General features: G+C 49.7%; 1 protein-coding gene across 1 annotated transcript; it reads right to left on the reverse strand.

Annotated features, from left to right (window-relative positions):
- On the reverse strand, nt 1–25,473 carry FAM107A (family with sequence similarity 107 member A; the record flags this gene model as incomplete). Its single annotated transcript, XM_082288708.1, has 5 exons — nt 1–108; nt 1,264–1,420; nt 4,504–4,678; nt 14,271–14,334; nt 25,450–25,473. 5 exons carry the CDS (start codon nt 25,471–25,473, stop codon nt 1–3), a joined length of 528 nt encoding a protein of 175 aa, XP_082144834.1.
- Nucleotides 25,474–25,530: the final 57 nt, after the last annotated feature.

Raw genomic sequence — 25,530 nt, forward strand, 5'->3', positions numbered from 1 at the left:
CTATGCTGCTTTCTCGTCTCCTGTCACCGTTGATGTTCTTCTCAGGTTTTCCTTGACTTTAATGAATTCTGGTGCATGGTCTTCCTGCTTCTCCTGCTCTTTCTCCAGCTGTAAGAAAGATTTCATTGTGCACATGAAAGGACAAAAGGGCATCAGCTATGTTAAAACAGGAGGCTTCATTATTGCTGGGTCCAGTTATTATTGACCAAAGCTGAATGAGTGTGTAGTGCACATGTGGTGGCTCTCTTTTGACAAGCCATCACATCAGACCTATGTTCACCCTTAGTCTCTCCTTCTGTCCTGTTCAAACATTAATTTTTTGTTTCCTCCAGGGAGGAACATCTCCATCAAAAAAGCGGGGTAGGGCTTCACTTCAGACCTGGTATGGGAGAGGGAGGAAAAGGTTTGAATCCTTCCCAGCAAAGGAGGCCTGTGAGCCTGGGAAAGCTCTCACCATTAGGTATTGTCTAAAGTGAGGAATGTAACTGTACTGCCTTACTTCTATATGTGAAGTCTTTATGGATCTTCCATAAACCACCTTGTTTCATATTCCTTGTTCTCTGAGAGTTCCAGGCTTTGATTTTCAAGTGATCTCAGCTTGATGGACATTGTTGTTGTGTTGTTAATTAAAAGAAACTGGTTTCATCCATTTGCAGTGCAAATACGGGCAAGTAGGAGAGGCAATGACTTTATTCTCAGTGGTAATTAGCCTGCTCACTGCTTGCACTGGTTTGGGTAAGAGGGCAGGCACAGACCACCTAGGGCATGGCTGTGCTGCTGTCAAGTGCACAGTGAATATCGCTTTCCCCAGGCAGAATTTTGGCCAGGGTACAGGAAATGTTCCCCAAAGCAGTTTGGGTGAGATTGCAGCAATGTTTCTTCCAGCACTTCTGCAGCCTCTCACCCCACACTGCAGGATCCTGAGCCCTCCTGTGGTAGGTGCTGCAACAGCCCCCATGCAGTTTAGGGTTCTTTGAACTGGAAAAAAACGCCCCACAGACACTGTGTGAGACCCAGAGGAGACCCAGGGCAGTGGTGTGTAGTGGGAGTCCTGGGCGAAGTGGTACAAACATGGTGGATCCCACTGTGAGGATGAGAGTGCTGCAGCTGTGTGGGGCAGCAGGGGAGCATGTATTTTGGCTCCTGTTTTATGGAGAGGTAGCAGTGCTATACCTTGGGTTGAGCCTCAGCCTGCCCATCTCCCCTCTGCCATATGTCGGGGTGGTTAGGATAACCCAAGGGTGGCTGAAAGCTCAGTTCTACCTGATCCAGCCTCTGGTGCCTCTTTAATAGCTCTTTTTCAAAAGGAGACTGCAATTTCTTTGCCTCTTCCTCTTCCTTCTTCTGTTTGATGAGCAGGTCTCGCCGTCGGTGCTCAAGCACTCGCTGCAGCTCTGGCTTGCTCTCCACGCCCAAACCTCTGTGGATAAAAAGCAGATAAATGAGGGCCAGAGCATCTATACCTGAGGTATAACCACTGCCAGCCTGGCAACCCCAAAAATTGTCTTGGTCCTAAATGAAAACACGGGAGAGCTGATCCACGAACCAGCCCTGACCCACAAATCCATCCACAAGGTTTGAGGGTATTTGATGGTGCCTCGGGCTGCCTGCTAGGGGTGGCCTGCTGTTCGTGTATGGCACGTGTGGTGCTGGAAGTTCTGCTGATCCCATTGCACTGGGGTACCACAGCTTTCTGTGTCGGCTGTGAAAACGGGACCTTCCGTAGGCTCCTGCTGTTACTGGTTTTAACGGTGTCAGGTGTAGATTCAGCGGCGTCGATAACATGTGCAATAATGACGATTTTTTTCCCACCAGCAGGGGTAGTCATTGGGCTGCAGTAATTGTCCCGGCAGCTCCTTCCTTCCCCGCGCATCCCATCTGAAGCTTTGAAGCTTTGCTTCATCTGAAGCTTTGCTTCGGAGCTGAGGGCAGACGACTCCCCTGCTGATATGGATAGTTTGGATCAAGAGGCCGAAATGAACTGTCCTTTTCTCCTGGAAGCTGGAGGGCTTGCTGATGGCGCAGGTGCCTGACTCCCCTTTGGCCACCTGATGCATCTCAACCCCTGTTCTGGGAGGGGTGGAGTCACAGGAAAGGAGACACAGCAGGGCCATGAAGGCAAGGCATAAATGTGTGGTAAAAAGTTGGAAGGCATTCCCTGAACAAATTTCAGAAACTTCACACTGTGGATATTGCCATACCTGAAGTAGTTATGAGAGTAGTTTTGGGTGGTGTTTGGTGTTCCTGTGGGCACAGGTCTGTGTTGAGAGAGGAGGGGACCTCCCCATGCCTAAGGGCCTGCCCAGGGTGCAGGGGGTTGCGGAGTGCTGTTAATGTAAAGTTCCTCCTCAGCACCAGGAAATATCTGTTGATCAAAGGCTGGTTGGTTTTGGCCAAGGTTATTTGAAAGTAGAGGCATCAAACCCTATGGGCTATGGATTTCTTGGCAGGGTGGCAGATGCTGAGGTGGTAACTCACATCACGAGAAGCTGAACTGGCAGGGAGGAGAGAGGAACCATCCTCTCCAGATACAGCAAACCTCTGCACTGTCACAGCTTGCCTGGGGCCCAGTGCTTGCACCCTTCCAGTACCACTTTTAATGATAATTCGCATTGTAATTTCTTTTTTTATGACAGGACAAAGTTCACAGCAACATTAGTGAAGGCAGCCATAGCCTTGGCCCCAGAGCTTTCATGGTGGTTTTTGAAGGCAGGAATAACTTGGATGCTGCAAAATTACTTTTCCCAAGGCTTGAGAGAAGGAAAACCTGCCTTGGCTTCCTGGAGACACAACTTGCAATGTTGCCTGCAGATTTGTTGCTATTCTTTGATTTAATGAGCCTGTGTTGTTAGTGCCCAGAGGTGTTGACTAAGATAAGGATTTTGTTACACGAGCTGCTGATTTGAGTTACTTCTCCCTGCTGCTGTAGGGGGAAAAACCAACCAAAGCAGAAACAGGAGCAAGTCATAATTCCTTCTCTCTCCCCTTCTCCCATCTCTCCCTCTATGGTAACATTTAGCAGGAAGCAAAACTGGTGGATTTGAGAGTGATGAGAAACCAGCAACAATGGATTACTTTCTGCAGTAGGGTTTGTTTCACATATTTGCTGAAAAATACTTGGGAGGTCAGAGCCAGAGCAGGGAGAAACTGATGCTTGAGAGGGGCCACATGGTAGGTGGTGCAGGATGGCTGTGGTGGAGCTGCTTCCTGCCAGTACCTGGTGGCACACGTGGATGGGACACGGGGGCAGGCCCAGAACTGGAACACAAAGCGATGATGTGCTTTGTGTTTGCCAGTATGAAGTGCATCTCTGATGCCACAGGGTCTGCACCTCCTTCACTGCCACTCTTCTCTGCTGCTTACATTAAAGGGATTTCTTGTTCCTTTGTTTCATCATGGTTAGACCGGAATAATGTTCTGCGAGATCAAAGCCAGTGCTGGTGGGTGACCCTTTAAACTGAGCAGTATCACTAGGGAGGAGATGGTCACTCTCAAGCCAGGGACTTTTAAAAATATCTGGCTGGTATAGTGACATCTGCCTTGATGCCAAAGAAAGGTCCCTGTAATTCTTCTGATTCTGGGAAAAATCGAATCAAACTCAAGCCCAGCTAGTGCCAGTATTGATTAATGCACCCTGCTGGCAGGCTTGATTGTTCACTGAATTAATATACGTGTCTGGTTCTTGTGATGACTGCAGTCCTTTAGAACAGAGGCTGTGCTCCTTTTAATTAGGCAGCCAAAGAGCTATTGTGTCAGGGTATTTCAGGGTGTTCAGAAAATGTCAATATAAAGCCAGCAGATTTCTTGCTGTGCATAAAAGCCTCTGAGCAGAATATGATTTTATTGCACTGATGTTCAGACAGCTGCCGCAAAAGAATTATACAGTTGTAGTTTCTTGATCATTGGTATGATTTTCCTGATGTTGTTAAAAAAAGAGTTAAATTGGGGTGATAGGGTAGGCAGGAATATGAATTTGCCTGTCTTTACCCATTTGATATTTAGGGAGTTGGTGAGTGGCCTTCTTGTACAGATGATCTCACCCCAGTGCTACCTCAGCTTTCAATGGCTGCATCCAGCCTGCACCTCTTCTTGCCTCTGGGTTGACCTCCAAGTGCCCAGGAATGCTGTACATTGCTGGGGACTTGGCACATCAGTGATGAAGATAAAAAAACCAGAAAACCTCCAAGGGACACCAAAAAGGGGCTGTAGGGATGCCTTGCATCTCCCAGTGCTTGTGACTCTAAAAAGTGCCAGCCAATGCTTCAGGATGGCAGAGCAGGGGCTTTTTGTTCTGCTTTTCTTTTAAAAGAAATGGTCACATCAGAGAAAAGAGGAAAGGATACAGCAAAAGAGGACAGGATACTGTGTTTGTTTGCAAGTGAGGGGATTTATCGTGCCCTTCCAGCTTGCAGTCTGTCACTGGCACCTGTGTGTCAGCTCCTGAGCTCTGACAGCTCAGCACCTCTTGGACTGCTCCAGTGGCAGACTGTGACCTCCTCTTACCTTTTGTGGTTCATCAGCAGCTCCCTATGCAGCTCTTGATGGCTCTTCGAGGCTTTTACAGGATTTAGGAGCTTTTTAGGTTTGATGAGGTCTGGGTTTCCATCTATGTAGTCTGGGTGAGTCAGGATATTCCCACCATCTGGTTGCTCCCTCTGTATTTCTGTGTACATCGATGCTGGAAGAAAAAATGAGGTGTTTGCATGAGAAGTCTCACTCTGCTTGGTGTGAGAACCCTGGGCAAGACAGAGGAGAAGATCTGGTGCTTTTCCTGGCTGCTCGACACCCATGTCAGTGTCTGAGTGCACATGCCTTCAAGTGCTGCTGTGGGTTTCTTAGAGGTTTTTAAAAATACTCCCTTTGCGTTGATGAGACACATATTAATTAGATCACTTAAATTACTTGCCAGCCACTCGCTTCAGTGGCTGCAGAATTTAGTGCCAAGGATTAATTAATGTAAGACAGGTCTAACTAAAACTGGAAGCAGCCATGGATGGGGACTGTGTTGAGCTGCTGCTTTGGGCATTCTGGATGAGGCTGTTGGTCACATAACACAAGAAGATGCTGTGGGATTTAAGGGGCTTCTGAAACATTGGCCTGAGGAAGTCCTGCTGTATCTGAAATCTCTTGTCAAGGAAAGATTTTGCTGATATCCTGCTGACCTATTCATCAGGATTGAGTCCAGTGCCAAGAAAAGCATCTTTCGCCCATGCAGTCTGTGATCATGCTGCAATAATTTGTATGTTCTGGATGTAAGAACAAGACCCCACTGTTTTGGAAGGGATGGCAGCTTGGATTTCAGGCAAACCACAGGGCATGTTCACTGTTGATGTTTTCCAAGTCCTTTACATTTTCTCTTTACAAAAAACTCCTGTACAAAGCGAGTGCAAAGCACAAGGTGTAAGATAAACTGCATGTGGTGGGCTGCATCTTTAAATGAGGAGCACAGTAGGTCTACCTCCAATTATTCACTGTATGGTCTAATCAGGGGCTCAGAAAGAGCAATTTATTCCTGACTATTCACTTGAACAATTTGGAAGTTTACCAGTAAGAACAAAAAAAATCCCAGGAAAAGGGTGTAGGCAGCTTCATGTCTTTAAATGTCTCATTATTACAGTATTTTTTGAGGCCTAGTGTGAAGTTATATGGGTTGATGGAGCTGGAAGAAAAACAGTTGTTCAGTAATGTTGCCTCTTTCTCTTATTTCAATCTCATGTATAAAAGGAGTAAAACCTTTATAAAAGAGAAATCAATAAAAAAGCCAAGAGAAAGCAGGCTAGGTCATTCTTTCATAGTCAGTAAGCACTTAAAAATGTGAAGTGGATTGCAATCAAACAGAAATGTGTAAGGAATAATACTGCTGAAGAAAAGATTCAATATCAAACAACTTCTTATTGAATGTTAATGTGGCCAGTGCCCTACTGGTTTGGGAACAAAGGAAAACAAATCAGAGCCCATTACAGGAGTGTAATTGGGGTGAATAGTTCGGTACATATTTAAAGGGCACTTGGAAGTTGGAACCAGTGATGTTTTGTATCACATTATTTTCCTCTAGGATCACACATCACTGCTGGCAGAAGGGAAGGTGGTGTGGCTTGATGTTTGGTGTCAAGTGCCAGGCTGACTCAAACCCTTGTGGGGCTGGACTCCCCAGGCTGAAAACTGGGAGCTCAGCCTTGCCTTCCAGAGAGATGCAGGGACTGAAGAACAGCCAAAGGTTAAGGCAGTGCAATTTCATGGCTAATTTTTGTTAGATGAAAGCCAGGTTTTGAACAATGAGAAAACATATCAGATTTTCACTGGGGTAAAATTGCTTCTTTTTTTTCTTGTACTTTTTTTATTTTTTCACAGAAGAGGCAGAGAAAAGACAAGGAAGGAAGGAAGGAAGGTACAAAGGCAAAGGTTTGTTTTGGCATGAATGAAATGGCTGAACTTCTATTTCAAATGGCAAAGCTATACCTTCATTTTTCAAACAAAAAAGGCTCTCCATGGAGTAACTTCAATAAAATGCCAGGTTATTTTAATGGAAACACTGTTTTTGGAAGCTGTGTTAATAGACTAGACTCAGTGTCACCGTGTCATCCCACTGCCCTTTCCTGCTGTTCCTGTTTAGTCCAGAGCTGCCTTCAGTGACACAGATGCCCACACTTGGTTATGTGTTGGTACCAAATCCTAATGCATGTCAGGAGAAGGGCTGGGACATGTCCATCTTGGATTTGTCTATCTTAAATCCACCTGATGTGCTCTGCTGGGGGATAATGCAGTGAGTAGCAAGTGTGGAAGGATTATGCAGCCAACCAAGCCTGAAGGACCAACCTGAGTGTGTAAATGGCTGAAACTCAAGTGGCTTTGGTATTTTTCTCTGGACCAATTAGCTCTTAGGTCCTGCTGCTAAGCTGTGCTGGCTTTTGGGGCACTGGTGCAGCACTTTTATTAAATACTGTTCTCCCCTGCCTCCACGATGTATGGTTTTTCCTTTTGCAACTCAGGAGTGGGAGTCCCTTCTTCCCTACTCCAAGACCCAGATCCTGGGAGATTTGCTTGGGCAGGCTTTCCCCACATCCACATAGGTCTAACACCCAGCAATGTACACCCCATGGAGTGGTGTCATCCAGGCCGTCAGTCGAGGCTTGTGGTGTTTCCCCAGACACCCAGGATGATCAGGGAAGGGCCCCCCTTCTCTCTTATGTGCCATGTTGAGGGAGCACCGTGGTGAGCCTGGAGGTTTTGGATGGGCTAATGTGGCTATTTCCAGACTGCAGCATTTTAACTTTGCATGACCGAGGCTTGCAAAGAAGCAGCAATTTATCAACCTATTTACTGAAGGCAGATGGGGAACTTTTCCCTTAAACTAGTACAAATTAAGAAAAAAACTGAGAAGGAAGGAGTGGGAGGAACTGAAATGGACGGGAAGCTTTTCTGGCCCAGTTCTGTTAAACCAGCATGTGAAAGTCCTCACGAGGAGTGCAATTTGCCTCAGTAAACTGCAGGTACCTCTGTGCTTGGTTTTCATTGCACTAGGTGTGCCTAGGGGTGTGCAGACACCCACCTCGAGGCTTCCCCGGGTGTCTGTACTGCTGGCCCGGGGACAAAGTCAAAGCCCTGACTGGGACTGGAAGGAGTCTTGAACCTCTCTACAAGAAAAGCACTTTAAACCTTCAGAAGCCCTCAGCCTGGAACAGTTCAAGGAATGTCTTCATTTGCACTGAACAGAAAAAGAAAAATGAGAGTATAAAAATACCGGTGTGTCTGGAACACAGCTTGGGGTTATGCTGGGGGTAAGGACGGGGCATCCTTTCTCTGGCAGGTTGGCAAATAGGACCTGGTGCAAAATGTTTGTCGGGGATTAGATCTATCATCTCTGGTGTAATGCATGTCTGTGTAAGGGAGACACAGTGCTATCACGCTGCTTTTTGTCATTATTTATGGTGCTGGAGGTGTATATCAAGCCAGGTCTCTGCAGTGGATTTACAGCAGGATGTCTGTTTTTGCATTATTCAGCCATAGATCAATGAACAAGGCTCTGCTCTGGCACCTCCCTGGCCACCATCATAAATCAGCAAAAGGTGTTGGACATTTTTATTTTGTTCTTGGCAAGACATAAACAAAAAAATACATGTGGATGTTAATACCCTCTGCTGTATTGAGGAAGACAGTGTGACCTTTTAAATAGGTTTGCTCTGGAGTGTTGCTTATAAAAAGTAACTCTGCTTCAACACACTCAGGCTTTTGCTTGCTTTTAGGTATTTTCCCTTTCCTCATTTCTAGAAGCTTGAGGCTTTCTAGAGAAGGTATGTTTCCAGCTGCTTTTCTGTTAGTAAAAAGCAAGACTGCCAGGATGAGGATGCCAGGGACACGGCAGGTATTTGGACATCACACATGGATTTATCTCCTCTCTCAACTGTACTGTGAAATGAGCCTCCAGTCTCTTCTAGTTTTCTAGGAGACCACACAGTGAATTTTCAGCATCTTTGAGGTGGCCCAGAGACCAGCCACCCTCCTGCCCCAGGGTGTGGGACTGACTGGAGGACAAAAAAGACATTTTAATATCTTGGCCTACAGCAAAGCCCAAATTCCTGCTCAGACCACCTGGAAATACTTATAAATCCTCCAGTTCCTGGGAGCATTGCAATAAAATTATCACTCTGCAATCCTGGGACAAATTGTTTCCACTTCTGATTATGCTCAGCTGCAATCTTTTTGGGAAACAGGATATCAGGCAGCTTTGGTGCAGCACTAAATGCTTTTGAAAGCATGAATGTTGCAAATATATATTAAATATGCTCTACTAGGAGTGTAAAACAGGCTGTGCTGCTTGGGGTGCCGAGTGGGTTTTGTGCAGTCCCCCAGAACAAGGAGGAACCTTTTAGCCTGCTCCTGGAGAGGAGGAGGAAGAGGAGGGAGAGGAGGTGAAGGACTGGTTCATGCCCAAGGACATGAGGGTTTGGGCACGGCTGGAGCTGGGCTGTGCTTCTTTTGGCTGCTGGTGCTTTTTGGTTTTCGCTCACAAGGAGGAGATGCCCTTTACAGAGTATTTATTTAGGATTAACTTGTCTCCTGGTGGTAGATTGCCCTGTGAGCCCCTCTGCGTCAGGACTGTGCACTGCTGCAGGCAGCCTGTGCTACCGTCCTGTCGGGATGGAAATAATCCCCAGGAATGTTAAAGGGATTAACAGTCCTGGAAAGGGCATGTAACCTGAGGGATGCAGCTCTGCTTACTGCTGCCTACATGGCTACAGCTGTTCTTTACAAGGGGAAAAACTAAACAGGTTGGAAATGAAGTTAATCCGTAGCTGTTGGGTTTAAAAAGCTGTAGAGTGGAAGTCTGGGGTCCTGCCCAGCACCTGTCAACTCGCACCTGCACAGGAGAATGGAGGGTGCAGCAGGACAGCAGCTGCTTTTTGCAGGTTTTATGTGAAATGCCCGACTTGTGTTTTGCCAAGGTCTCCTTGACATCCTGCCTGCTCTGACATCTCGTTTTAACCCTGCATGTCCCTCAGCCCTTTTCCATGCCACCTGCATCCTTAAACTGCAAAGCTGTCAATGCTGCCTTCTGCAGCACAGGTCAGTGTTCAACTTTAGCTGAAATCTAGAAAGCAAATGTAGTTCACGGTGCTTTACTTCTGCTGTCTGTGTCATTTGAGAACTGATTTTCTAACTAGAGCATCTCAGAAGAGTTTTGTCAATAGGGCCAGATGATGACCAAACTGCTTTTTTAAAAAATATTGTATTGGCATCCATTTCTGGGCAGATATTTTGTGAAATGCCACTCATGTAAAAACAGTCAGAAGGCATTATTTTGGGAATGGGATCTATACTCAGAGGACACTGCTGTCTGTAATCCTGTGAGACCCTGTTACTTGGTAGAAGGGATAAGACTGGGCAAAAACCTCAGGATATCCAGGGTCAGAGGCCTGGATCTGGGTTTGTAATACCCAAAATGACCCAAAAGACCACTTCCTGAGCAGAAATGATCAGTTAAAACTCTGGTTACAGAGAAGAACCTCTGGTTTTCTGGATGCCTGGGATTTATTCATGAATGCGTCTTTTTTAAAGAACCAGGAGATCAATGAAGGGCTGCTGACAGCAGCTGGTCATACACGTCCTGCAAGTCAGGCAGCTGCAAAACCAAAACAATAGTGTAGGCCAGCAGAGCGAGTTTAAAGCTATTTATACAAGTAAGCTTAGCCTTGGAGGCAATGCGAGTTTCTGACACTTTTAACTGCAATTATGGGGGGAAACCATCCCTCTTCTGGGCTACAGACCCCAATAACATCCGGTCCCTGGGGAGCCCTCCTTTCTTCAGGGTGAGAGGACTGTCCCTCACACCCCTCTTGGGAAGGCTGAGAGGAGCAGGGCCTGTCCTCGCTTCTTGAAAGAGTTTGCACATGCAGGTGGAGGTGTGTGGGATCTTTAAACTGGCCTCTTACTTTTAAGTACTTGCATGCTTCTCCCTGTTAACTAGAAATTAATTTTTTTTTCATTTTAGAGCATGAACTCGTTGTCAATGCATTTCCAGTGTCTGAAGTGGAGCTGGCGTTTGGCTTTACAGCTTTTCTTGTGAGAGAGTAATGGCAGAAAAGGTCACGCTGTGTATTAAATCCTACAAAGAATGAAGCTGGAAGTTTGTCTTTGGTTTTGGATTCTTCAATTGACAGCACTTGCCAATTTGCATGATTTTTCTAGTGTTAATTAACTGTATTTTAGAAATACAGAATAGCTGGGGTCGGCAAAATGGGAAAGAATTGCATATCAATCTCTGAAAGCCCCAAAGCTCTGTCTGATGACAGCAGCTTTCAGGTGTGCACCCACACTGCAGAGGATCAGCTGCCAGGAGGACAAGAGGTTTGACCTCAAAGTCAGGCACTTGCTTTAGGAAGCCCCTTTCTGCATGGTTGGTGGGTTCAGGGCAGAGGGAGGCACCCAGGTGTCAACTTCAGTGAGTCAGATGTGGGTGCTGCTGGATGGGGAGGCTCGCAGTGCCTGGATGCCCTTTGGTGGGCGAGTCCCCACAGCTGAGCCCACAAAATGTGCCTTATCACCCCAGAAATCCGTGTGTTGCTGTTACAACAACCTGGAACAAAACACCTGTAATTCACATTAGCCTAATGACTGCTGTGGCTTACTGCCCTGGTGATGGATGATGATGATGTTAATAATGATAATGATGATGATAATAATAATAATAATAATAATAATAATGTGAGCCCAAAGATTGGCAGATGCTAAACATTACCCTCCCTGGGTGAGATGGCACCAGCTCCCATCCTCACTGTGATTTTCCTCTCCTCTGGTTCTAGCTGTGACAGCAGCTCGGGAGCACTTCATACCGATGGACCTGGCATGCTCCCCCATGCTTGTCACCAGGCGACCGTACCTCTGATAAATGATATGTGTGCTCTGGGAAGGAGTCAAAGAGCCTTTGTCTGCTTTTAATCTATAGTTTTAAATAATTAAGCAAGGCTAATTCTGGTATTTATAATGCAATAGGGTGAGTGTAACTTGATGTGGCTGCTGTGGAAAGCAGTTCCCGGCTATCAAGTGGCTGCCTCAGGGCAGCAGGCGCTCACACCCCAGGGTCCCCTCCCCTTCACTCAGCCCTGACGGTCGGAAATAAACCGCACGGGGTCACAAGGTCAGAAAGGCAGAGAAAACCCTAATGGAAATGTAAAACCGGGCTGGGGGACACATCCCTGCAGCTCCCAGCACTGCTGCCACGTGTCACCGCTGTTCCTACCTCTGTGTCTCTGCTGAGCACATGCTGGCGATGGGGCTGCTCACCTGTACAGCCAGTGCTCCCCTCCAGTACAGCCAGTGTTCTCTCACTAGTATAGCCAGTCTCCCCAGTTTGTCCAGTGTCCCCAGTCCTGCTTACCCTTCCTGAGTCCTGTGCCAGCACCGCAGCCCCCAGGGCCGGGTCCCCCATTTGCACCAGCACTGCACCCGCCTAAGGGAGCACAGAGCAGGTGCTGGACTCAGCCTGGGCTGCTCATGTGTCACCACCTGCTATCACCCCAAAGGTAAAGGACTCTGGATGTCACCATGGTCACCCGCTGAACTTTGCGTTCATGCACATGGATTTAGAAGAAAAAAATCGCACCAGGTTTGAGGCTTGCTGAGCTGTCTGGGATGTCGAAGTTACCAGTTGGAAATGCTTGTACCGTCAGGCAGCAGCAAGTGCCTCTGCTGGCAGGCAGGACTGGGTGTGCTGGTTAATCATTTCATTTAATTACCTTGGACTGTGATAAGCAAAGATAGCAAGGCTGGGATCTTAGTCCGTTAGCAATCACCAAGACGTCCCATGCCTTTTACAAGCAGCATGTGGAGCACTGGTTTAGTTTTGTTAGACAGTGGCAGATGCCTAGCAGTCCTTCTTGACAGTCATAAACTTAGTTTTAATATCTCACCAAATATTTGCTCTGCGCATTTACCTGCCAATGACAGAGATGCACATCAATCAGTAATGAATGCTTAATGTTAGTTCAAAGGTATTTTGCTAAATACAGAAAGTATCCGCCCATGTTGATTTGTAGGGACTGCATTAGCCCCCTATCCAGCCCAGTGCCTCTCCAAGAAGAAGGTTTGAATTGCCGGATGGGTATTCTAAGGGAATTTCTTGTGGGATATGGAAAGGCAGAAGCAGAAGGGCAGCTTCTCAACCAGTTACTGAAGCATTAAAGTACCATGATATCTCAAAAAAATTAAAACCGGGTCCCAAGTCACCTGTATATGCAGTGCAGCGCAATGCCACGGGATCAGCAGCGCGTCCCCGCAGAAGGGAGCACCAGAGAAGCGCGGATCCCCTGGGGCAGTCTGGGGGCCCTGGGCTTACCTGATTTCCGCAGCGAGGCCCTGGGAAGCCCGGGGGGCAGGTGCTGCCCTGTGCCCCACGACATGGGGCTCTGGGGGCTGCGGCTGCCGCTGCTGCCCGGCTGCACTCGCGCTGAGGTGACTTTTGGCCGGTCCCCCGGAGCTCCTGCCAGGTCCGTGCAGTGGCAGCAGGGACGGAAGGTCACGTGGAGGTGGCTGCTGCACCGGGGCTCCCTCCTTGCTGCTCCTGCCACCCCACAAGGGCCTCACTGAGGGCTGGAGCTCAGCTGGCAGCAGCCGGTGGCCTTGCTCGCTCTTCAGTGCTGGTCCCAAACGTCCTTCTGCTGCACCGAAAACTTCCCTTTGCTCTCTCTTGCCAGATGATGTTTTCCCAGGATAGATGAACAAGCTAATCGCTTTTTCTCCCCAGAGCAAACAGCTCTGTGCGTGCCCAGGCACCCGAGCTGCCTGCTCGGCACAGCCACTGCTGCTGCTGGAGAGGTTGTGTCCCTGCTCCACGGAGGACGATTTCTCCTCAACGTGCCTTAACCACGCTCCTGGAGAAATCAGATCGCCCCAGAGGAAGCCGCACGCCCACTCTCTTTAGCAACCACTGCAACAGCCAAGCCGGCACCAGGGCAACCGCTCGAGCTATCGTGATTATTCCCTGGCATGTTGCAACACCCTGTCATCCACCAACTGCTGCACGGCCCAGGGGGAGCAGCTGCTGCACCCCAGGGGTAAAGGCTGCGAGAGGGAGAAGCAGCCCCTACACGGGGCCGTGGGTGTCCTGGTGGCATCAGAGCTTGTGTGATGCCACAGCATCGCTGCCCCAGGTCTTCTACTGCTGAGCTGCAGCCCCTGCCTGTGCTGGGCTTCTTGTCCCCATCATCACTCTGGCTGGAAGGTACCATGTTGGCTGTCCCTGAATTGTCACAGCCTGGGAAACCAAAGGCTGCAAAGGTGGGGGAGAAGAAGGGGTTAAACCACTCCAGCAACTCCTTTAGGCTCTTCAGTGGGTTCTATGGTCCAGTTCTGCCCAGGCTGCCCAGTACCAGCCTGCAGATGCTCAGTGTCCCAGTCCCAGGAGGGTCAGGGATGAAGCAAAACTGTTTCCACCCAGAGGAAGGGGCTAGGGAAAGCTGGGGGGCACCACTGGTGTGCCCAGTGACCATCACACTGCGGCACCCAAGGGTGCACGGTCCAGACCATGTCCTGGCCTTACCCTCCTGGCCCTGTGAAGGACTGGAGAAAGAAGCCAGGTTCTCATGGGCACAGGGGCACTCTTTCACTTATTTTCACCTTTCCACAGTTTGCACGTCTCTACATCCCAAGATTTTCCCCCATCCCAGCCATGTTTCCCAGCCAAGGGCTCAGCAGCACCAGGTGTGAGAAGCCCCAGTCCCTCCCAGTTCGCCTCCAAACCTCTTTGAGGGTCAGCATGGGCTGCTGGCACTCACCTGAGCTGCCACTCCCTGGCTTCTTGCTTCTACTCAGACCCTTGGACTGAAGGGAATATTCTTTCTGGAAGAAAAGAGAAGAGACAAATGGGAAAAGACTGTACAGGTATTGCTGTATTACAGGAGTTGAAACACAGGAGAAGTTGCTGGCCCTTTGCTACGAGAAACTAAAAAAATTATTATTTTTTTAACCTCTTCACCGGGAGCTGTTCAGTTTAATTGACATGGGGCCTCAGATGGAGGAGAGGAGAGGAGAGGAGAGGAGAGGAGAGGAGAGGAGAGGAGAGGAGAGGAGAGGAGAGGAGAGGAGAGGAGAGGAGAGGAGAGGAGAGGAGAGGAGAGGAGAGGAGAGGAGAGGAGAGGAGAGGCAGCCTGGTTCTCATTCCAATGTGTGTGGTGTGTATCCATGTACTTGTGAGCGTGGTCAGCCCAACCTGTCCAGCCATGGATTACTCACAGGCAGAGTTTGGAAGACCCCACACAGCTTTTGCACCTAAACCAAGGCTGTGGCAAAGGAGAGGCCTTCAAGTGGGGAGGCTGTGCAGTTTTTCTGCTAAAGCTGTGACCTCACAGCCCATCTGGGCTTTTTGTGGCCCAGCAGACTCCCCTCACATCATGCATTGTCCCATGGCCTGGCTGCTCATTGCACACTCTAAAAATACCATTTGGCTCACTTTGATTGGAAAAGGAAATGGATGCACATCTGTACTACTCCTCTTGGGTCATCTCTGAACAAGTTTCAGGTCTGTGAGTTCACTGGAGAGGTGTCAAAGGGGGAAAAGAGCGTCGATCTAAACCTGATTTGAGCTCCCAAGTAAGTGTGGTTATGGCTGATGGATGTGGGAACAGAAAAGGGCTGTGATCCATCAACACCTGCTTTTGACTGAGTAAAACAAATCAGAAAAAGGCCAGCTAAATTTTCTGGATATATTTCTGATGCACCCTGGTGCTTGACAAGCTGCACATCTGGGCTGCTCTCCTGCAGAGAGAAGGATGAAGTGGGTTTGTGGGGTGCTATCCTGAACCAAGAGACTTTTCACAGCAAAGCTCTTTTTCTGGGAGCTCCTTGCAGAACAGTTCTCTTTGATATCTAAATTAGTAAGCAATCTACCCCCCGTGCTCCTGTGTCTTTGAGATTAACAAAAAGCCTTTGTTTTGCCCCTGTAGTTCCCTGAAGGTTACTTTGTGAAGGTGGTTGATTGCTGGGTGAGGTTTATCTGGAGTGGCTCCTGCAGACAAGGAGTTGCGTCATTCACCAGCTGCCCCCCTGTGTCTTAGGAAGTGGCTTCATGTCCTAGGAGAAGGTGACATGGGGAGCTCATTCCAGCATCACCCATTGCATCTCATGTACGTGGTATGGCCCCGTGTTGCTGTGAGTGCTGCAGGAGTTTGCAGGAGGGGTCTTCTTTGGGGGTATCACCCCAGAGGAGTGAGCCCAGGCTGTCCCTGAGTCAGGAGCTGGCAGAAGACCCAGGCAGTTCTTTCATGGCTCTGGGGTAGCCCTGGAACAGCTCTGGTACTTGAGGGCTCATCCCTTGGGACTTGGGCTCTGCTGTGATGGGGGAAGGACATGGTTTTCTCATTCAGTGTGCACATAAAGAGAAAATAATGCTGTACTGAATGTGCACCTGGAGTGTCACTTATGGGTGGCTGTATGGTTATTAATGAGTACTAGGAACAGGAAAGTTGTTCTGGAGAAGCCCACAGCTGGGTTCTTGTTACCAGGGCTGTTCAATTAGATGGACTTTTAGCTGCTGAGTTACTGTGCTAGCAATGTTGGCTGCTGGCTGTCATCTCTGTGCTGTGGCACCAGGAGCTTTCTTGTGTGGACATGTCTCCTGTGTATTAAAAAGCCGCAGACGCGTCAAGTGAGTTCCCAACACCAAAACTGGCTCTCCCTGGATGTGCAATGCCACCCACCGATGTGAATGCAGTGACAATGGGATAATGCTGTCTGCTCACCGAGGAGCCCGGGTACAGCTGTGAGTGACAGAGCAGACAGCTCTGCCTGGTCTGCCTTCCTGGATCTTTTTTAATCTCCACTCTCAGCACGGGGCTGGGACTGCAGCATCACTGCCAGTCATGTCTGGCTCCTAGTCCACAGGCAAAACTTTGCTCTGCTGAAGTCAGCTAGGGCTGGACTCGAAGGCAGATGGCGTTTCACCTCCTGCTGCAGGGAGGTCCTGGAGGCTGGTTAAACATTTGCTCTGCTGGGTTAATGCTTGATGTGGGCTGAGGTGCTGCTTGTGGTGGTAGGGACTGGCTGTGCAGCGCAGCCTTCCCTCTCACCCCGTGGCACCAGCTCCCAGCACAAACTCCATGCAATCCCAGTACAGCCTCAGAAGTCATGCTGGTTGCACTGTGGTGGTGACCTTGGCAGTGGCAAAGCCAAAGGCAGGGGATGTGTAGGCTGGTCAGACCATGCTGGGTCCCTGGTACCATGTCACCTCTTGGTGCAGGTTGGTAACACAATCCTGCTAATCTCCACTTGAGCCATTAGTGTATTTGCAGAGCAGGATGGCTTCTCCTCGCACCTCCCTGGCTCACAGGGGCAGTTAATGATTGCCCAGGTGATAGAGACTTTCGCTTGCTCCCTATGGGACAAAGCAGGTTATGACACTCTGTCACCAGCCAGATGGGCAGGGGGCAAGGAACTATAGGAGTCAGAGGGCTTAATTTGTCACAGCAAGGGCTTGGATGGGGAGTTTGTGTTGCAGTAAATGGGCAGCAAATGCCTATTTCCCAAACCCTTCTATTTCCATGTGAAAATCACTTCTGTGTGCAGTGTGACTGCATCTTGCCAGGAGTAAGAAGAGAAGTAGGAATAAAATCTAGTATCAGATAGTAACACTGTGCCCCTCTGCAGCTGAGCAGAAACAGTCCTGGAGACATTGCTGATGGGAGCAGGTGCCACTTCCAACCTGCGGGCAAGCTCCTCTTGCCTGGGATCCCCATCCTGCTTTGACCATGTCAGTGAGGACACCCACTGCTTCAGCTGGAATTAGCCTGGTGATTAAGTGGGTTAAATCCCACAAAACAACACAAAGTGTAAACAGTAAGTAGTTCCATGCCTTGTGTGTACTATTCTGTGTTACTCCCAAAGATCCTGGGCATCACTATGTGCCTGTAGGACTGTGCCTGGCCTTGACACGGATGCACAGCAAAGAGCTTCTGCAGGAAATGTCTGGAGGCAGTATCACAGGCATGGGCTGCCTTGAACCACCAGCTCTAGCCACTATCCTTGTCCCTGGCTCCCCACTGGGGAGTGCAATGCTCCTGCTTAAAGCTTAAAGCCAGCCACTTTGTATAAACCATTAATTGGTGTTATCTGTCCCACGTGTGGGTGCTGTAATGTTTACTTGTAGCACAACTGACAGTAATTTTGGACTATGTTTGTGCTCTGATGAAAGCAGGAAAAAGAGCCATCAGCATGGTTGGAGTGTGAGCCATGGGAAGGGTGATGAGAATGGCTTCAGGTAGGTTCAGGCACCAATACAGGTGCCATTAAGGTGCAGCATCAGAGCATCTGTGTTGCACTGTAGCCAAAGTCTGAGCTAATGAATTAGGCAAGAAATTGCTGCAATCAGGGTGATAAAGAGGTATAATAGTGGGCAAAATGCCACTCAGGCTTATGTAACTCTCCCACAGATCTGGTTTGGGAGGGAGACACCATTAGCAAGGGTAGAAGTTGCTCAACCCATTTAGAAGTAGGTGGACTCAGAGAAAGGTACTTTGTCCCTAAGGTGCTGTAGCAGCTGCTGACATCGGTGTTCAATGAATGAACACATCCATTAATTAAAATAGTCTTAGTGCTGAACCCAGAGACTCTGAAAGGAATTCTCATGACCTAGAACAAGGGTCACTGATGGCTGACAGATTGAAGCCAGCATTTGGTTCATTGATGGCTGGCAGATTGAAGCCAGCATTTCTGTGTGTGATGAAGGCACAAAACACATGATTTAGAGGTTAGCGAAAACTGTATTCTACCATTACTTTTGATTAGTCCCAAATACCTTTTGCTTTTCTCAGTGCTCTGTATGAAAACCTCTCTTTATGCCCCTGGATGCAGAGATACCATCTGAGCTGTTGCCCAAATCTCCTGTGTTATTGCTGAATTTTGGTCTATCTGTGCTCATTTGCAGCAGCTGGGACCGATCCAGAGACATCAATGAAATCATCCACTGGAAGGAACTTTGGAGGATTAGTAAGACTTTTTCCCATCTGTGATGTCAATGCTCAAAAATCTGTCAGCTCGATTGTTTTGCTGCAAAGTCCTGCCATGTGAGGTGTTGAGGCTTATTTGATTCAGCAAGCTGGGGCACATGTTTGCTGGAATGACACCGTGTTCTTGGTAACAAGAAACACAGAGAAAACCAGCACAACCCAATGTCTCATACTGCTGCTAATGCCCTGAAGGCATTGGCCAAAGGAAGTGCTGCAGTTTGGATGAATTTCCAAAATTTCTTGAGGGCTTGGAAAGGCAGTGTAACACCCTGCTCCTTCCAGAGCTGGCAGACTGGGCTCTGCCTTCCTGGTGGTGGTGATGATGAAGCTACTCTCAGGATTGTTGCGAGAAACTTCATGTTCCTTTCTCTTGCAGAAGCAGAGCAATGCTGGGTTTGGGAGGGTTACTCCTCGACAGGGAGCTTGACTGTGCGCATTCCTGTGCTCCCTGCTCATTATGGGACATTGTTACATTGGCAGGTTTTGCAGTCAGGACTGGCAGGCACCCAGGAGTCGGTGTCCAGGCACATCCCAGCATTCCTGGGCCAGCAGCAATGAAATCTGCTGCCACTGCACTGCCCTTGTCATGGGAAGGAGTCTCAGAACCACCACAGCATCCAGCGCATGCCTCAGCCCAGCCCCATTGCTCCCTGTCCTGTGCTCCGGCCGCTCGGACCGCTGTGTCCAGCCCTGCATGCACACCTGCCTAGAGGGAGCTGTGTTTTCAAACGAAGCTGAGCTTGTATTGCTCCTGGTCCCTGGCCGCAACCATAGCTGATTTCACTATCATATTGCAAAGGACTCTAAGAAATATCAAGTTATTGGTGTAACATTTCATTACTGGTCTTTTGACCTCTACAAGTCTGCAGCCTTTCTTAGGTGGAAGTGAGCTGAGGGCAGATGCATGTGGTTACTCTCACAAGAGCAGCCAGCAGCCTCGAGGATTTTTTTGACCACAGGAATTTGTAAATGTAGGCTTACAGAAGGGGATCAGGCTCTTGGTCTGGCTGTAGGGTCAGGCTGACACTCCTCAGCTCCTGTGCCAGTCTCTGGGAGCACCAGCCAGGTGGCCACTTTGCTGCCTAGTCGAGTAGAAAATTGTAAATGCTTCAAATAGTGCTTGGTGTTATTTTATTCATAAAGAAAACACAATTTGACACAGATGAGTGGTGTGCTGACCCCTGCCTGTCTTTATCAGCAATGCCATTCCCCCTCCCAAATCCCTGTGGCCCCCGAAGGCAAGCACAGCCCTCCTGTGGTGTGAAAGCTGGCAAATCAAGTCCCATTTCACTGACTGTCAAGAAAAACAGGACAAAAACCCCAAAGCAGGGAGGCAGTGGCATGGGGATGGAAGCTTGCTGGGGCTGCCAGCCCTGTGCCCGGGAGCCCCGTGGAACTTCCCACCACGGCTGAGCAAACGCCGCTCCCTGGCTGCTCCCGGCACATGGCTGGGGAGGTGGAATGTGACACACCAGACTTCAGCAGAAAATTTCCTGCAGATTAATGAGAGCAATCAGTGTCAGGGCTCAGCTCCACGGCAGGCGGTGCACAAGGCTCATTTGTCAGCATTCAAGCTGACTGTGAAGCCCGACATCCCACTGAGAAGGGCATGAAGAGGCTCTTGGCGCAAAGCAGGGCAGTGCACACACCGATGGACCTGCTGTTCCCCCTTGGTCCCTAAGGAAATCCTTGCTTACAGTTCAGTGCTTTTTAGTCTGGTCCCTTGCAAAGTGCAGAGCACACACCACCTCTGGATACCAGGGCAAAGTCAAATTGTAGCCCTGTTCACTGTTGGAAATACCTGTATCGCCCACCTCAGTGTTGTCAGCAGCAGTTAAATTGTTGCTATAATGGATAAACCATTTTTTACCTGTCTCAGGAGCTTATTCTTGCCCTGTACTGGAGGTACACTGCTGATATGAAAGACTACTCCACTATTTCTGGGAATGCTGCTGGTTGCACAGGAGAAACATCAGTCACTGGCACAAAAAGGCTCCAACAGCTTTGGAGTGAATTGTTGTCATGCTGCAGAGAGACCATTAGGACGCTCTAAAGTGCCTTGAAGAATGTTGTTTTGCGAAAAGTGAGGCTTATGCCACATGATTAATATGGACAGTGTTTATTTCTGGCACAGTGTCATGCTGTTCTAGAGCTTCCAGGCTCCAGTGGCATCATCACTCCATTTCACAACTAGGGACCATATGTTAGGGGCCAACGATAGGGCTGCCATCAGAAATTTGATCTTATGACACTGCCTTGTTGGGCTCTTTACCTGCTCAGGGTCACTTGAATTGGTCCTTATCTTGGAAAAGGTGGAGTTTGTGAAAAGCAAGGGCAGAAATGCTCCATCAGCCCCAGACTGGTAGCAGACTGTCAAAGCAGAGCGGGGTGGTCTGATCCCCGCGGGCAGCGTGTGCCAGCTGGGTCCTGTGTGGAGGCGACGCCAAAGGAAGGGGCCGAAAGGGAGGAGGTGTGGCTCTTATCTGGGATGAGATGTGTCCTGCCAGGCTGCAAATACCACCGTGGGCTGCAAATGGGTAAGGCAGCGAAGGAAGACGTGAGGGATGCCTGTTAATGCAGGGTACAGGAGGAGGCAGCAGATGCCACTTAAGCACCCCCCCAAGGAGCAGAGTGAACCAGCGAAGCCTTTAATTACTTTAATCCATTTTTTTTCAGGACTGCTGAGCTATCCCAGAGCCAGCAGGTGCAGCATTTCCCATGTATTGTTGTTCTTGGTCTTCCCACAAGCACATCGTGCACCTCCCTTCAGTCTGAGCCCTCTCTGTGACTCCCTTGCAACCCCAGTGCTGCAGGCAGCATTGGTCAGCGCTGGATAACCTCTGCTCTGGAGGAGGGGCTGGCAGCACACTCCTCTGTGTCCTGCCCAGCACCCTCACCCATGGATCAAATCCTTGTACCACTTGTCATGCATGAAGGCAGAGTTTCAATCTGGGCTAGCTGTGTCCAAGTCAGTTCCCTGTTTCACTGAGCCCATTTGAGCTCTCTCAGGACCAAAATGTCAGCCTGTTTGGAGGCAGAGAGTGGGTTATGTTAGGTGTTGGAGCTGGTTTACTGGTGCTGTCTAGGTGCTTGGGATGGAGAAGTAAAAAAGAAAGCTGTGATCTCATTCTAGGGGCTAGAGCAGTCCCATTGTGCTGAGTTTGGCTTCTGAGGACTGGGCTGCTACAGCATGTTATTCACTTTAAAAGCTACAAAAGCCCAGAGCAGTGTCTCTACTTAGAGTCTCCATGTGTCACCACCTGTGGGACTCTAAAGGGTTGAAGAAGAGGAGGGCAAGAGGCAGGATAAAGTCACCTTAGAGGGTTTCTGTGGAGGTTTTGGGACTAACTCTGGCCCAGCTCTCCTAGTCTGGGCTGTGCTATGTCAGAGAGATGAGAGGACTTAGAAATGCTTGCTGTCTTGTGATGCAGAGCTGTTATTTTCTGGGTGTGTGTTATTTTTTCCCAGAAATGGGCTTTTTATCACTAATGTCTCCACTCTTGAGGCACTTTGGGACTTTACTGGTGTGCCTCTGTGGCTCTCATCCCTGCCTCTCCAAGCAAGGCTTGTTGCAGGCAGCACATGCAAACCCTTCTCCCCAAGAAGAACAGTGCTCAAGGACACTGAAACATTGTGGTTGCTGGTTGCCATGTGGTTTTTGGATTTGCTCCTGGGGCCAGTGCCACCAAACAGCTGTTGGCATTCTGTGAGTGTCAGTGGGACTTGTTCTGCTCAGGGGCCTTGGCACCTGCAGCCCCTCTTGCTGACAGTGGAGCAGCCCTGGAGCCTTGGCTGATGAAGGGGGGACAGGTGGGGCTGCAGTGTCAGAGCAGGCAGGGTTCCTCAGAGGGCTCTTGTGCTGCCCAGGCACAGGGATGCTTTCAATGAGCTGGCAGGGACACTGGCTACCAGCTTTCTGAAATACTTGTCAGAGAGAGCCAGGAAAATCCCACTGTGCCTGCTGCTCTGTGGAGCATGATGGAGCAGAGGTGTCCCAGATGACTGCCTTGGAGTAATATTTCCTCCCACATGAGACGGGCTGCTGGACCATGGATCTTCTTTGGGATGTCACAAGGGGCTGGTCGTTTCAGACCTCTTTGTCTTTCTGTGGCACAGGCTAAAACATTTCTGTGGCTGGACTGTGGGGATCCCTCACTAGTGGGGCAAGTTGTGCTTGTGAGGAAATCCCACCAGCAGCTCCCAGAAATGCTTGTCCCCTCCCGCTCAGATGGAGAAGTTTTAAAGGATGTTCTCAAAGCCCTGTTTTCAGCATGGGAAGCCAGGTACTGTGGTTTGCCTGAACAAGCAGAGCCTCTCTCCCTGGCACTGGCGTGCTGCCTCTTGTTGTTCTAAACCAGCCACAGAGCAAAGCTCCCCGCTCAGCAGCAAGGCTAATCCAGGCTCATCTGACATTAGTGTAAACTGACACTCTTGGGAATTTGGGAACAGAGAACTTTCCCTGGGGAAACAGCTACCATGCAAACTCTGCCTTGGAAAACATGGAGAAAAGAAGTGGAGAGGTGCAGGTTCCTGGGAACAACCTCTTCCACTGCCAGAGGGTCTGGAGCATCTGCCCTGGCATCCTGGGGATCTGTTGCTGGTGAGGCTGTGCTTGCAGATTATTTGAAGGGTGTTTGCTGAGGTTAGATGGATGTCAGCCATACCAGTGGGGCCGAAGCCCTGCAGAGCAGAAGAATCAGCAGGGAATCATCACCAGCTCATCAGAGAATCAGCACCAACTCTGCAGCACCCATGAACCAGCCTGTGGCAAAGTCCTTGCCTTCCCTTCAAGAGAAGGGTACCCCAGCAAGGGTCTGTATCTTGCTGGAGCCCTGCTGTTGGCTTGGGCCCACAGAACACTGGTGATACAAGAGCAGGTTTTTTGGGACTAGGTGCAGCCTTTTAAAGTAAAAATGTCCTTGGAGCCACGCTGGCAGCCTTTCCGGTCCCTTTTGTTGTGGAGCTGGGGATTGCCTTGCACTCCACAGTCCACTACTGTAATCCCCTTGGAGTGCTGTTCTGGACTAAGCTTAAAAGAGGTGCAGCTGAGACTGCTAATGCAGGCAGTGCTGGCGAGTGGTGCTGAGCCCTGCTCTGTGCTCCCTGTGGGTGCTCTCTGGGCTTTTGCTGATAGATGGGTTCAGGACTGGCAGGTCCCTGTGCCCTGAGCTGTGCTGGTTCTGCAAGGGCTGGGGGAAGGGGAGCTTTCCTGCCTGTCACCTGGACTCATCCTGCTCTTCAGGAGAGCAGGATCCTGCTGTTCATGCCCCCCCTGGAAAGGCAGCAGAAAGAGCTGTCTTGTTTTCATCTCCCATCAGCATCAGCCTAAGGGTAAAGCACTGACCCAGGAGCTGCCAGTCAGACATCCCTGCTTGGTGCCAGCTGGGCAGTGGCACAGGCTTTTGTCAACCCAGGCAACATTTGGGAGGCTGAAATGGGAGTGACATCTCTGACCTTTTGGTACCCATGAAAGTAAAACTATCTCAGCTTTTAGGAGCTGCCAGGAAGCTGGAGAGCCTGAACTCCCGGCAGTATTTCAAAGCCAGGCCATTCAGTGCTGGGCTGTGGTGGGATCGTGGTGTTTCAGAGAGAGGGAACAGTGGGGAAAGCTGTCCAAAAGCAGTCTGGTCTGGTGGTCAGGAGGCTGGCATGGGCTGCTTTGTATGCAGCAGGGCTTAACTGGGTGGCGCTGAGCCAAGCCTGACCTAACCAGCTTATTTCCCTGCTTCCAGTAATGCCTCTACAAATGCGCCGGGGCCTGAAGGTCACGGCCACGTGAGCAGGGGCCTGGGGATTAGCTGTGGGCAGAGCATGGCTCCTCCTGGGTGTGTTATAGCCCTGAGCCACAGGAACAACTGCAGATCCCATGTGTGCTGGAGCCAGCGTGCCACTGGTACCTGGGATGGGTGTTGGAGCAGCACCGGGCTGGCTGGGAGCAGTACCTCCTGTAGCTGGCACTTGTGAGAAGTCCAGAAAAATAGATAAATGTTTACTAATCCCACTTCAACTCTGATTTTCCTTCTGGGTGTTGGTCACACTGGCCAGTGGGTTGCTTTTTCACATGTTTGCCCTGCAAGATTGTCTAGCTCTGGTTTTGGAAGAAAGTCTAGCAGGTTTGCAAAATTGTGACAGGCACTTGGTTTGGAGGTGCCCATACATCTGAAGGCCTCAGTCATGCTCAGCTGAGCATGAAGGGTCCCTGGTGGGGCAAAGGGTCACTGCTGTCCCCATTCCAGTAGAAGTTACTGACCTAGTGTGGTGCACAAGTGTGTTTCTCGTAGAGCCGGGAGATGAGCTGTGGAAGCCTAATTCCAGATCAGGGCATCGCAACTGAGCAGTGATGATGCATCTCTAGGCACTGATGTAATCAGCCATGGAAGCAAAATGACATGCAACAACATCCTCAGCACAACGATCTCTAGCCACCCTTGCAGGGCACTGATTCCACTAAACTGTTTCCATTTGGAGCTGTTTGACCGCTCTCCCCAGGGGATTTGGAGGAGAGGGATACATGTTGGTGCTGTGGGACCTGGCCCAGCTCCTCCCTGTCCTGGGAGGGAGCTGGCACCAATTCTCAGGCCAAGAAATACTCAGGGCTTGCTCTGCACTGCATCTGCAGGAGACATCCCGGAGGCTGCCGGATGCATTCAGAACAAACCTGACATTTCTCCCCAGAAAGCCAAACTTTGTCCTAATGCAATGCTTGCAATGCTCTGTTCCCCTCCTTGCTGTCCTGAAAGCCCCGGCAGGCCCCGATGCTGAGCCCATTAGATGGAATTACTTAATCCGGCCCTGATGAGTGGCACCCACTCCCAGGAGCGGGTCCCTTCCCTCTAATCCCTCGCTGCCATCAGCCGCCGTAGCACGCGCGGGGCGAGACGAGCACCACGTGAGCAGATGGAGCCCTCTCCATCGCATCCCGCCACCACAGCCCTGGGGAAAACCGCCCCGGTACCTTTTTCCCGTGAGACGCCCCCATGGTCGGATGTGTTGGCTGTGCTCCACTCTCCGGGCTGCCGGACCGGCCGGCTCTCTG

The sequence above is a fragment of the Coloeus monedula genome, assembly GCF_965178545.1.
Source record: "Coloeus monedula genome assembly, chromosome: 11".
NCBI classification, from domain to species: Eukaryota; Metazoa; Chordata; class Aves; order Passeriformes; family Corvidae; genus Coloeus; species Coloeus monedula.